Below are 14,191 nucleotides of genomic sequence, written 5' to 3' on the forward strand. Positions count from 1 at the left end.
CTCTCTCTCCCTCGCCGACTTTCTCTCTATTTGTTTCCCTTCCTTTTTCTCTTTCTCTTTCTCTCGTCGCACCCACGCCTACGCCGTGCCGGCCGTACGCCTACCTTACGCGTGTTGCCCGGCTTTCGACGAGCGGACCGCGGGCTTCACTGACGCTCTGCGCCTATGTCTGTCTCCGCGTTGGACGCTACGCCCACGCTTATCATAATTATCGTGTTGTCGAGACTCACCGATGATTCACGCAAACTCTCATGCGTCGTCCCAGATTGTACACCGATATACCGCTCTCGGGTCGCTCGTGCATGCCGACGACGACGACGACGACGACGATGATGACGATGTTGTTATGACTTTCGCAGACAACGCACTGCCGCGATTTTCTCACCGTCTCCGCAGCTCATAATTAATCCTTTGAGACCCCGGTCACATGGCGCCACGCACCGTTTGACATTTATCCCCTCTAATCGCGGCCTCTCGTCCAATTAAGCGGCATGCACGTGTCGCCCGTGAACCTCGCTTTAGCCCGGAACAAGGCCCGATGATGTAAAAAGCTTAAGTAACAATCGCCGGTCTGAAAATAATTTTCCACTTTCGGCTCGGTCGCTGGTTCGGAAAGAGGGGGAGAAAAACGGACAGATAGAGAGAAAGAGAGAGAGAGAGAGAGAGAGAGAGAGAGAGAGAGAGAGAGAGAGAGAGAGAGAGAATTTCGTGCACTCGGAGTTAATCGAACTCGATTATTTGATCCGGTCAGACTAATAAATTCGTCGGGCCCTCCCTGCTGCGATTGAGGGAGGATCTTCAATCGATCGGAGAAACTCAATCTCATCTAGCGGGCTCCGTGTCCCTTAATTAACGATCCATCTTTGTTACGGACATCGCAGAGTGATGGGCGACGTCCCAACTTACCTGGCCCCTGGCCTCCACTGCGAACAAGCCTGAGACGGAGAAAGTACCCAAGCACCCCTAAAGTGCATCCAACACACCCTGAACGCGTGTGCGCGTCCCGCTGAGCTTAATTATAAAACGGCCGTCTCTCGGCAATTGTAAAAAATACGAGCGCCGGCTCGAGATTACGAGGGTGGGATTAATATCACGGCGACGGACAGAATGGCCGGACACATCATCCCCGACGGCCCTCGACGGAAGGATTGTTCGCGTGCCAATTTTACATACATGTTACCGCGGAATGAATGGAGCACACGCTTGAAAATAAGCCAGCTACGCTGACGTTGACGGCTTCCGTTCCCGCGGGAACACTTCAAGCCCGGCATTGGCCAAAGAGAAGCGGGGCCGCATCCAGGCGGTGATGGATGTACGGGGATGAGCGTCCCCAAGAGCCCGGGATACGTCTCGGGGTATTGTCGAGAGAGCATCCCCGAAGAAATGATGTATTATCGCGGCCGAGCGGGGCGGTTCAGTAACCCTCCCCGGTGGCGCGCTTACCCCTTTTATTATCCACGACACATCCACACAATGCCTCTCGCGCGCGTTGTTGACCCCCTCCCCCGTCCTCCCCCGCCCGCCACGCAAGCCTCGCTGCCGGCCTGCCTGACGTTGACGGCTTCGGCCGAGCGCTACTCGAATGGAGATCGCGCCTGCGACGGCTCGCGACGACTCACGCGATAATCGATAGCACGTTGCGAAAGAACGCACCGGGCGGCTCGCAGGTGAATGAAGCCGTAACGACGAAACGAGACCGCCCCGTCGTCGGCACGCGAGGACACGTCGTCGAGGGGCTGTACGCGTTCCGTCGCGTCGTGTCGTAATTGACGCGCAGCGTGCTCGCAGCGAGAGTTCGGCCGGTGCGAGAGATGGGTTCCGTTCGAGTTTAATTGATCCTCATCAGCATCCCCGTCCCCCCCCGCCTCCTCCTCCGTCAGGTTGATCGATATTCGTAACTATCATAAATTAGTTCGTTGTAAAAGATTCGCCGGTGCAGATTCGCGAGCAAGATCAGACCCGAAGTAACGCTGTAACGCAGATCGAAGAGAGCCTCCTGCACGCGCGCGTCCTGCGGCCGCATCCTGCACACTGAGTATGCCCCTCTGATATTCGCAAGCTGAGGTCACGGTAAACATGACGCTCGTATATGAAAAACGCAAGTCGGAATTAAAGGGGCGTACTTGACGTTCGCGTTATGCGCCTGGGATAGAGCCGCCGTCTGCTTGTCAAGTGGTTACGGCGCGACTATGATCGGACATTCCCTCAAGTCCCATGAGCGCCCGGCCAAGAAACCTGCAATCTCTCTTTCTGTGCTGTCCCGTGCGACTCTGTATCGATCTTCCGTTCACTCGTCTCGAAGTAACGTTGTGTAGTAGCGTAACGAGAGAGAAAGGGAGAGAGAGCGAGCGAAGTAACGTAGCATGTAAATTCAATTATAATGAAAGACGCAGCCTTTACGTCCGCCTAAACGCGGGTTTTACTCACTCTCGCTTTCTCGCTCCACCGCGCGTGCTTACTGATGATTTTCATCATTCAGGCATCACGCGCTCTTTCTCTCTCTCTCTCTCTCTCTCTCTCTCTCTCTCTCTCTCTCTTTATCGACATGATTCGCACGTTACTCGTGAATCCGCGACTAATCGCCTCACGTTTGTTCGCAGCGATCATGCCAGGGACGAGCTGATGACTCTCGACGCCTGCAATGATGTGACAATAAAGATACCTCCTTCTACTCTCTAATAACTCGGGGATCATCCCTATCGCACAGTGCTTCCTAAAGAAAAGAACACACACACACACACACGCACGCACACGCACACACACACACACACACACACACGCACGCACACACATACACTCGCACATACACACACATATACACGAGCACACACACGCGATCCGAAGATCACGCGCAAAAAAGCAACGCCAAACCGCCGGCCGTGATCGGCGTGAGGAAATCGGTGCCAAAAGTCGACACGGACAAGCCGCAAGAACCAACCCCGCGAAACTGTGTCAAAGAAGAATCGACGGGGGTGCAACGGAGAGGAGATAGAAAGACACGTAGCGAGAAGAAGGAACAGCGGAGTGGAAGAAGAGAATAGAAGAAAGATACACAGCTGCGGCAGAGGAGAGGAGGTGGGTGGATCAGGCGGATATCCTGAGGAACGAGGGAAGGAACGGTGCGCGACGCGGCCAGGCGTGCAGAGGCGTGCTAGCTAAGGAGTGTCGAGCCGGAAACACGAAGCCGGGCATCACGAGCACGGGGTGGTGGAGGTGGTGGCGGTGGTGGTGGTGGTCTCGTGGTGGTGGTGACGCAGAGCGGCGGGTTCTAAGCCGGAATAAGAGCACTTAGAATGGGCAACAAGCTGTCCTGCAGTTGCGCACCCCTAATCAGAAAGACGTATCGCTACGAGGACTCCCCATGGCAGGCCGGTGCCAGGGGCGGAATGGGCGGCGGCGGAGGGCGCAGGGGTGACACTGGCCACTTGCTCAGGTGCGGAAGCTTAAGAGAGAGGAAGAGGTGCGCATACCATACCATTCAACCATTCAATCACTCTCCATTCGACCATGTTACCACTCTTTCTCTTCGATGACCACTCGTACACACTTGTGACTGAATGCATTATACTGACTCTCTCTTTCTCTCTCTCTCTCTCTCTCTCTCTCTCTCTCTCTCTCTCTCTGCTTTTCCGTTTCTTTCCCTTTCTCTCTCTTCTTTTCTCTCGCTTTGTTCTCGATATTTGTGCTGAGCAGCATGAGTAGAGGGTAGCGGTAGCGTTGAGCGACGTGAATGAGAGTTTACGATTCATCGATTTTCATGATCAATTTCGGGCGGGGTAATTATGCGCGAGGGAGGCGACGTCGCGAATGTAATTAAACTTCGCTTGACGATGGCTCGAAAAAGCAAACGCGAAGGGCGGTGCAACGTAGAAAAGTCGACCGGCCCATCTTCGTGCGAAAATCATATCAACGTATTAAGGACCTTAACGAGATCAAAGTAAAATGCTGCACTTCGTCGGTACCGTCGTTGGTCTTACTTCAGCGAGTGCTCTCAAGCGTTTATTGAAAAATGCAGTATTTCGCAGTCGTGGCTTATTTATTATTTCGTAGCGCCTGCTGGGAGATAGAGAGAGAGAGAGAGAGAGAGAGAGAGAGAGAGAGAGAGAGAGAGAGCTATATGATGCTTCTCTCTCTCCGGTTTATATATGTCGAACGTCGGTTCGCGCGGAATCAAATGTCGCTTTTTATTCACGTCACTCAAGCTGTCTCGCATTCCTCTTATTCATTCGTTTTCTCTTACCTTTACCTCGCTCTCTCTCTCTCTCTCTCTCTCTCTCTCTCTCTCTCTCTCTCTCTCTCTCGCTGCCTCTTTTCCTCGCTATCTTATTTACTCGCGCTTACGTCTTTAATCCTCATCTTCTCTCCTTTCGCTTTGCGTCTTTTACCTTTTTTCCGCGGTCAATCAAGCTGCTGGCCCATTCATCAGAGCCGTTAGCTCGTTTTTTTACTCGTATCGCGACACGCTTAGTTAACTCTGAGAGCAATGTTGAATAATATCGACACAGTTTCGTTTATTTATCTAAACGTAACGCCAACGAAATAAAGAACGCGAAATAGACAAATTCTTTCGGCTGCCGATAATTATCGATAATAATTTCCGCCGTTCGTTTCGCGTGCTGTTTAATCTGGATTCCAATGGAATCTCGCTGAACGATAAAAATTACAATAAAACGTTGACTATCTCTACATTCACGTCGTATTTTTTGTATTACCTTCCCTCAATTCCGAATACTCACATCTATATATGTGCACTTCCCTATACAAATATACTATTTACTTGACACTTCACCCGTACACGTAAATGCTTCGCATGACTATTAGTATTTCTAGCAGTTTCCATTTATAATCCGACCTAATCCGATGCGTGAAATTCGATAATGTAACGAGAAAGCATATATATATATATATATCGTTAAAAAATTTATGCACTTACGACTCGCAGGTTTAACTCGCATTGCATGCGTAACGACTCGGTCAAAAAGCTTGGTTCAATTTTTTTATTTCATTTGATCCTTTAAGTCAAATTTAACTCCATCGGAGACAAATTGATCAAATAAGTAATCATCGTTATCTACGATCCTTTATTTTGATCAGTATTGTGTTGTTATATTATCAGCATTGATAAACGAATCAGCTTTTTGATTGAGCCAATGTACACGCGCGATTTTTTATCGATGCATGAGACAATTTCTAAGATTTTAATTATTATAAAATATATCGATATATAGTCTTACGAGTTACGTCGTACAGAAATATTGTGCCTGTCACTAGGAAGGAATTACGATAATGAGCTTTTTCAAAATTACAGATGCTTTTCTTACCTTTCTCTCTCTTTCTCTCTCTCTCTCTCCTTCTCTCTCTTTCTCTTTCTTTCTTTCTTACTTTCATTTCATACCAACCGCGAGATTTCTGTTCTATCTTCTCACGTTTCCTCCTAGAATTTCCCCCTAACGGTGTGTGTCGATGTTCACGAGTTACGTTGTCGCAACACAATGATGTAATGACGAGAGTTTTTAGGCTGTGGGCCGAAGTGTTCCATGTAAACGCGAGCGGCACTGGGACCGTCAAGTGGCAGCAGGTGTCGGAGGATTTGGTCCCAGTGAACATCACCTGCATACAGGACTCCCCGGAATGCGTTTTTCATATCACCGCGTACAACAGCCAGGTCGATAAGATCCTAGACGTGCGGTTGGTCCAGCCAGGTGAGCCATAATTGCAACATATCTCGCAACGTTCTCCAATTAAAGCCGATGAAGCGCTCCCCGTCACGAACGTCCAATTACAAAATCCCGCACGTCGCTCATCTTTATAGAGAGAAGGCAACGTGTGACACGGAGCTTCGTCAAAGAAAAGAAAATACACCTTTTTCATATTATTTATATTTTTTCACAAAGTTCCGTGGCACATTGTGTCTTCTCTGTAAAAATACGCACGGCGCGCACGGACTTTTGTGTCCTAACGATCCTAGCGAGGGAAAACGATCGGCTTTAACCTGAGAATAAAAATACAGCCGAGGAGCTGTACGATTACTCGCGCGTGCGAGCCACCTTTCACACGCCACGCTTCCCGATATTCAAGTCTCGCACGGGTGAATCCCTCGTGGAAGAAACGCGCCTCGCGATATGGACAGACAATTAACGTCGCGCCATCACGTTTAAGGTACGCGCATCGGCCAGGCGTCGGAGTGCTTCGTCTACTGGAAGGACACGGTGACAAACGACACGTGGGGGCTAAACTTCACGTCCCCCATAGATGCCAAGCAATTCAGAGAATGCTGCGTAAGTTTAGTGAGAAATTACACTCGCGACACGCATATTGTTACATTATATCTACCTATATATATATATATATATATATATATATATATATACGTATACATCGTGCCAATCTATTTCGCTATCATCCCCCCCTTAACCCTCCCCCCTGCCTAAAGTCTCCGCCAATGTACCTTCCCGAGGCGCGCGCGTACATCGCGCGCGAGGAGGTGGTGTGCGGAGACGGCGACACACAAGATCCGATACAGTCCGTGATCCGACTTAGATCATTTGCAGTCACTAGTTAATTTTCCATACAGTCACCATCGTTCAAGATTTCAAGGAAAGCGTCCTCTTCTTACTCGTTGAAGCTCGAGCCACCGAACAAGCAGAAGATCAAAACGCGCCGAAAGCCTCTGTCGACGCCGGCCTCGCCGAGCCGATCTAGAGAACCGCAGTGCACCTGCATGACGCCGGAACAGTTCGCCAGACTACGTAGCCAAGATGCCAGATATCGAAATTCATGCGGTAATAATAACGATCATCAATGCAATTGTAAAATCGAGCACACGCGCGCGCGCGCGCGCGCGTGACTGACTTCTCCCTGACCCGCTTGTTAAGTCCGACATGTGCTATTCTAGGTCCGGTTTGTACTATTTCAGGGCCGTCTACGCTTCCACGGACTATGGCGCGGTCCACAGAAATGGAGATGACCCCGGGACGGGACAAGATCACGGCGGCCACATCGAGCGCGTCTCTCTACGACAACGTGAACAATCCTACCGCGACACCAGGGAAAACACCAAAGGCCGGCGACTCGGCCAAGCAGAAGGAGAAGCAGAATGAGACGTGTCAGACGACCCCGAAGACTGCCAACATCGGGATCGGTACCGTCACCGTGGGCTCGCAGGTGAGCGATCCGATCGCGCCAGCATCGTACAGTCTGATCTCATTTAACATCGCTAATTAGATGACTGGTTCTCGAAGAAAAAAAAAAAACTAAAATAACACAAGTGAGGGAAGACTGTAACGTGTTTCTCTCCCGAATTGTCGCGGGAAAGTTCTCATCTCGCCTTGTTCCTCGACAGATCGACAGCCCCGAGGAGAAGGGCTCCTCGATATCGCCGAAGAAATCCCAGAAACAGAGCCAAGACACGTCCACCCAGCAGAACGGCATCGAGATGCTGAAGTCGGAGGGCACACAGGCGGGCGGCACCTTGCAGAGCAAGTCGCTGCGCAAGGAGCAGCTGCATCACACCAAGTCGGCCGACTACACCGAGCTGGAGATGCAGAACGGCAACATCTTCAACATCGTCAACAACAACCACGGCGGGCACAAGTCGAAGAGCAAGAGCACCGACGACATGCGCATCGAGAACGCGCAGAACGGCGGCATCAGCCTCGACTCGAACACCCTGAAGCGAATGCTGAAGCCGATGCCGAGCATCGACAGCCCGGTCACGTCGCCGGAGATGACGAGGAAGCGCCACAGTCATCACAGCTACCACTACCATCCGAGCAATAACAATCAGAAGTACGTCATGCAGGAGGTCGACAACGAGAACTACGCGCACCCTTATCGAGCGCCCTACAATAATAAGTTCCAGGGCTCCAGGAGCGCCCACGACATGAGTCGGCAATACGCTGGTACGATTTCCTTCTCGACTGCTACCGCTAAGCATCGATTATACCGATTCTTTTCGGATTTTATTTTCTAGCACGATATTCTCTTCTCTATCATTACCTCGACACTGAGTACTGCTCGCTGAGTTTTCGTTGTATGTACGCTTGCCATTGATTGAGCAATCACTTGATCAACTAAATAGATCTCGATAATAATAATCAAGCTTTGAAAATTGATTTGTCAACACGTTACGCAATCATTGCAGAAGTATACGTCTCTTTTTTTGCTCAAGTGGAGTTGTCATCGCTGAGATAGTAGGCTTTCGACAAATACACATCGAACGGAAGATTAAAGCGACGTAAAGAACTCCAAAAGTGAAGCCAGTTGAAGCTTCAACATCTCGGCAATGAAAACACCGAAGAAAGAACCACCGGGGGGGGGGGGGGATCGATCGCACGATCTTCCACTGAAGAGTCGGCTTTTTCCACGGGGCTTTACCCGCACGAGATCACGTGAGACGCAACGTTCCCGTTCTCCTTCAGAAAACAATGAGATCTAATCTAAATGAGATTTATAGACGTAAGACGTCAACAAACGGGGAGCCGCAAAGTTCAAGCCGACGACTATCGCGCGATCGATCCCCGCGACTGGTCTCTCTCACGCTCCGAGCCGGGTAAATCCGGCGAACGCGTAACACCCGCGTCGACAAAACCCTGCGATTTCCTCGCGCTCTGGTCCGTCGGAACCGACGGTCGGCACGACGGCACCTCTAACCTTTAGCTGCACCCTCGGCGTAACTTAACATGCGCACGACGAACCACGAGAAGCCCGCAAGCGATACCCAGCCAGCTCCACCCTGATGAAAGTCACGGGGTCACCCACCACTATCACCGTCATCACCACCACCACCACCACCACCACCACCATCACCACCACCACCGCCGCCGCATCTCCACCTCCACCGTGCAGCACCCTTAACATTTTGTAGCCTTCTTATGTAACATGCGCACTAAAGGACAACGTGGTTATTTCACTGGTCCGACCAGTGCGTCATGGCTCATTCTCCAGTGGACCACATCTCGAGTTACGCGTTCGCCGAGACCCTTTCTCACTAATCATACGTTCTCCATTGATCAGCGACGCACCATACCAACCACGTCCAACGTACATCCTGCACTCTCGGCACATCTCTGCTCGCAGGCGGCAGAGGCAGGACGTACTTAGATTCGGAACGTAATCGGTGCACAGGTGACATGTCGCCGCCCTCGGACAATGTCATCTTCGACAACCAGTGCTACGCCACGACACCGAGCTCGTCCAACGGCAACTCCGACATGGAGCAGTCGAACCACTGCAACTCACGCCGCTGCAACGGCGGCCAGACATATCAACAGAGCATGCAGTCGGTGTCGACCCCGGGCAGCCCGACCAGCCGGCTGCTCCTCGAGTACGAAATGCATCTCAGGAACACCCTGGCCAAAGGCATGGACGCGGAGAGCTACAGTCTGCGCACTTTCGAGGCTCTGCTGACGCAGAGCATGGAGAATCTCGGTGAGACCGCGTGAGAACCCTTCCACGTTTTCAGCGGGAAAAATTCCGATCGCTACTTTCTTCGCGGCCGACACAAATGTCTTTATGTCAAATGTATTTTTATAAGTCTTCCATATTAACGTCGCTGACGAGAGACTTGCGAAACCGCCAAGACCAATTCTCTCTCTCTCTCTCTCTCTCTCTCTCTCTCTCTCTCTCTCTTTCGTTTCCTGCCTCCCTCCTTCTTTCGCTCTTTTCTTCATCTCGAAACCTTTTCTCTCCTCCTACTTTTTTTCCATCGTTTCTTAAGTAATCGGTAAAATAATGTTTCGGGAAGAAATTCGACGGAAGTTACTCGAACGTTTTTGTACGATGGCGTGCGGTAAATTGAATTCGCGACAATGGACTTTTTTGCTGCTCTCTCCGTCGGTCGCAAATCTTCTCCCGCAACAAATTATCCCACCGACCCTTGTTCTTTTCGAGCCCGGACGCATGAATTAAACTTTAACCTTTCTAATTTATCAAGCTGATGAAGCTATCCAACTAATTCTGTCTATAAAGAACGTCCAATCCGCGCCTCAACGCGACTTCATATTTCGCTGAAGCGAATATTACAGCCTCTCTGTTTCTCTTTCCAGAATACGCGGAAAATATACCGCTGAATGTCCAGCGCACTCCTCATGTGTCACGAAGACGTAAGTAAAATTCGACGTATCTTTGAAAGCTGAGATAGCATTCCGCGCGAATGCCGTTCGTCGAGCCGTCTAACGCGCATTGTCACGGCCGCAGGTTCCAGTTCCAACAAGTCGTCGACGCTGCCGCTGTCGTATCGCTACTGCAACGAGAGGCAGAACAGCAAAGACCGAGACGGCTATTACAGCGACCGCAACGAGATGGTGCGAGAGAAGAGAGAGCGAGACTCCGACCGAGACCGCGGCTATCTCAGCGATTACAACTCTAGGTAAAAATCCTTGCTGAAATCTCCCTCAGACCAGCGTTCCAACCTCCAGAGACTTCAATCTGAGCCAAATCGTCAATTTGCTTCGGATTTCTCGCATCTTGACGGAACGCACAATTGGCTGGTGCCGAGAGCAAGCTTGTCGGATTCGCGATGTTCATGTCGTCGGCCCCACGCTTGTTGCAAAATTTTTTAAATTGTTTTAATAAAAATAAAAATCGCACATAATCGCCAGCGATGCTGGTCATAATTCAATTACTCGAGATCATCTCACGTAGCTTGAACCATGCAGCGAGTAAAGAGTACAAAATAAGAAAGTAAAAGTATATGAAAAATAAGGTAAAACAAAAGTATTGTCCTAGCAAGATTCTACTTTCCACGTTGAATACTATAATGAATTTTCGGCGATAAATGTGGGACCTGTAAGCGTGTTCTCAGCACCAGAGTCCCTCTCGTACGCGTCCAGCGCGACGTAAAACTCGGGGAAAATCCCCGAGCGGATATATTTAAGACACATCCGACGTCATCGTGACGTCCACCGGACACCGCACGGGTCACTCGGGCCGTCAAACGACTCGCGTGGATTGCAAGTTGCGACGGGAACTGCGACGGTACTTGAAGAAAGCCGCGCGGCAAGTCGTCGGGCAAATCGCGCGCGAAGGGCTCGTCTCGCGGAAAGACGCGAAAAAGGAAAACACGAGACATTTGACATTTAAAGGGCTAGCTCCCTGCAGCAGGAACGGCTTCAAGAATAATGCTGGTCAATGAGACGTGTCCTCTGACCAGGCCTTAAGGCGACCTGAATTAGCACCGGATGTGCCACTTTATTGATAGCCCGGGTAGACGGTCGCTCGGTCGGTGGGTGCGAGAAAAAGAACAACACGTGCGCGCCGACGGGCTATCGATAGGTGGACGCGATCGACTCGACTCGACGCGCCGCGTCGCGTCGCGTCGCGTCGCGCCGCGCCGCATCGCATCTCGTTTCGTCTCGCAGCGTCCATCGAGGTCTATCGAAGGCACCTCGATAGAGCCCTCTCAGGCATCGGCGTACATGCATCATCCCCGCGCGCGCTGTGCATCACGGGTCAGCGACGGCGGCTGTGACGGCGAGTCGCCGCTTAGTAAATATAGAAAAGCCCGCGGGTGGGCTCTGGCCGGCTAGAAAATACGGCGGAGAAACCGAGAGAGCGAGAAGGGTGCTGCGTCGCGATAAGAAAGAACTCGCGTTTGCTGCGCGATCGTCCGACGACGACGACGACGACGACGACGACGACGACGACGACGACGACGGTCGGTTACAGCTCGAGGGGCATCCGAGAGCGCGTGAAGAGACGTGAAACGTCCTTCAAGTCGCGGATCATCCCTTTAACGTACGATACACGCTGCATTTCTCGGGTGTGTTCTCTCGGGAGGAGACGAAGCACTGATAGCTGAGCGAGCCAAGGACACGCCGAGTGCGGTTCTTTCGGTCTCGAGATCCCGCCATCGGACTCTCGGTGGGTGTCGCGATGTGAAGTGTCAAACGTCACTAATGGATCACCGACGTTGTCCCGGCGATGTTGCGATAAGGTCACGTCCAGTGCAGCGATCATTCGCTAGCGCGGCGGGCCGATAAGGTCGCGAGTGGATGGAAGTGCAAAGTGCGAGACAAAAGTAAACGGGGAGTGAATTATCGAAGGCCGAGGGCGAAAATGTCGCGCGAAAGCCGACCCGTTTGAATATTCCTCGGCGAGGAGGACCTTTGTTTCTCGCTGTCGCTCTCGAGAGAGCTCGGCTTTCGGGATGGACTTTCTGATCCTGAATGCGAACTGAACGAAAGGAGATACGAAAGGAGAGATGAGCCGCGTGCGCGGTGGGTAATTACGGACGAAGACAAAAGTAATCTTCCGACTTGGCGGGGAGCAAACCCGGAGGAGGAGGAGGTAGTCGTCTCTCGCTGTTGCCGAGGACTTGGATAAAGATCACTTCCGAGGCGAGCCCGGAGGCGAGCAAGAATAATCGCCTAGCCTCGCCTCGCCGCAAGGAGAATCGCGCGATTGTCACTCGCGTGAACGTGGAATCGGCCGGCGAGTAATTACTCCGCCATTGACACCCACGTTCGTGGGCGAGCAGCGACGTTTTCGGAGCGGAAACGGCGACAGAGAAATATCGGTGCGAGAAGTAATTATTTCACCGTTGCCTGCGCTGCGAATGCCGAAACAGAGCGATCGTCATCGTCGCGAGTACAGGCTCCGATTATCCGGCTGATCGCGTCGTCGTCATCGATCGAGCCCTACGCGACCATCAACGTCATCGACTAGACATGGAATCGCGACGAGCGCCAAAAATAGCCGATCTACAGCGCAAGTATCGCTCGCTCGAGCGACGGCAGGAGCGGCCGACGAAGCCGATGCCGAAGGTGCCGATGGTACCGGACAAGGTGTTCTACCGGATCCTAGACGGTCCCGAGAATCAGCGGAGCAAGAAACACGTCAAGTTCCAGCTGCTCGGAGAGGAGGACGAGGAGACGCGGAAGAAGAGCATGCGGTACTTCGAGAGATCGCCCGTACCCGCACGGTCGGTTTCGCAGAACACCAATGTCCTTTACGCGACATTATATCGTGGACGGGGAAGAATATATCTCGCGAATGGATCAGAGGAAGAAATATATGCTCTTCTTCCTTTTGTCCGCCGCAATGGTTAAGATGGAATTAATTGCGTTAATTGATGTAATAAATTCTACATGGCGATTCCGATTCTTTTCTTTCCTAAGTCCCCATAATCCGCGCGACGAAAAGTGTGTACCTATTCTCTCCCTGAGCCTGAATAATGATTTTCAGTTATCTGTTTGAATTCCGACAAGGCCAAGTGTGCTTCTTCCAAGAGCAGGCTCAGTTTCACCCCCTTAGATAGCAGAGGTTCTCGATCTGCGCTCGCCGCGACGAGGCGCTGCCTCGTGCGCGGGCGATATCTATGTCGAATCGATAAGAGCGATTGATTGCAACCGGCATAACGATATGACGTACAATATTTAAGAATGTTACGCAACGCGCTGGGTATACATAATTAATTCGCAACGACGCTTGCAGATGCGCCAGCTGCATCGGGGAGTCAGCGCGCGCACAATGGTTTCGGCATTCCGACGGCTGGCAATCCGGCAGCTCGACCCTCGGCTCCGGCGCTTCGAGTTCGATAAATCCAGGATACTCGGCACACAAGAGAGACTCGCCCTGGGACTCTCTCCCGTCCTTGCGACACGAGGGCAGCCTCAACGACAGCGGCTACAAGTCCAACCGGACCGACTCTCTCGAACAAAGGTGAGGGGAATGGGATCGAATCGCCGATTCGCGGCCTCATGCGTGTGGGGCGACTTGCAGAAAGAATACCCGTATCGCAAAGAAAAGAAAGACAATGTCACCGTGGCTACAAACATTGAAAGAACTCGCAAACATCTCGAAGCGACGGATATCGACTGATACCTTCGAACACGGAATGCTGCGGTTTGACTGAGCGGATTGCTAAATCGTGACGTTTGGAAATTTGCTCAGCCAGACCGCAACGTCCTCGTCGTCGGGTCAAAGAGACAGCAATCGATAGCTGCCATTTCGAGACGTTTGCCGTTTGGAATCTGGAGCACATACGCTCATCTGTAACAATGAAATCCATTCCCGGTGTCATGATATTTCTAATTGCAAAGTACGACACCAATCAACCTCTTCGCTAAAGCCCTGAAAATTAAAGGAGAGAGGAAAAGGCGCATAACTCTCTCGCGGCACACAATGCGTACTTATACGATATACGCCCGGCATTCTTTTTGGTTCTCGTGGATGACGTTCAGTCGCCACT

The 14,191-nt window shown here is 51.5% G+C and overlaps 1 protein-coding gene across 13 annotated transcripts in view; it reads left to right on the plus strand.

Moving 5' to 3' along the window:
* sif (guanine nucleotide exchange factor still life) overlaps positions 1-14,191 on the plus strand; it is a 46,904-nt gene that overhangs the window by 3,235 nt on the left and 29,478 nt on the right. For 7 of the 13 annotated variants that reach the window (XM_025303914.1, XM_025303918.1, XM_025303909.1 and 4 more), the window contains exons 2-11: positions 2,601-3,460; positions 5,518-5,702; positions 6,160-6,278; positions 6,575-6,782; positions 6,896-7,164; positions 7,343-7,901; positions 9,079-9,429; positions 10,047-10,103; positions 10,198-10,369; positions 13,435-13,662. In XM_025303914.1, the coding sequence (XP_025159699.1) occupies positions 3,294-3,460; positions 5,518-5,702; positions 6,160-6,278; positions 6,575-6,782; positions 6,896-7,164; positions 7,343-7,901; positions 9,079-9,429; positions 10,047-10,103; positions 10,198-10,369; positions 13,435-13,662 (2,315 nt within the window). In that variant the 5' untranslated portion in view covers positions 2,601-3,293. The remainder of the gene's footprint in view (positions 1-2,600; positions 3,461-5,517; positions 5,703-6,159; positions 6,279-6,574; positions 6,783-6,895; positions 7,165-7,342; positions 7,902-9,078; positions 9,430-10,046; positions 10,104-10,197; positions 10,370-13,434; positions 13,663-14,191) is intronic. The other 6 variants (XM_025303923.1, XM_025303957.1, XM_025303931.1 and 3 more) reach the window with 5 other exon arrangements.

This window comes from Harpegnathos saltator, unplaced genomic scaffold (assembly GCF_003227715.2).
Source record: "Harpegnathos saltator strain DR-91 unplaced genomic scaffold, Hsal_v8.6 scaffold117, whole genome shotgun sequence".
Lineage (NCBI taxonomy): Eukaryota > Metazoa > Arthropoda > Insecta > Hymenoptera > Formicidae > Harpegnathos > Harpegnathos saltator.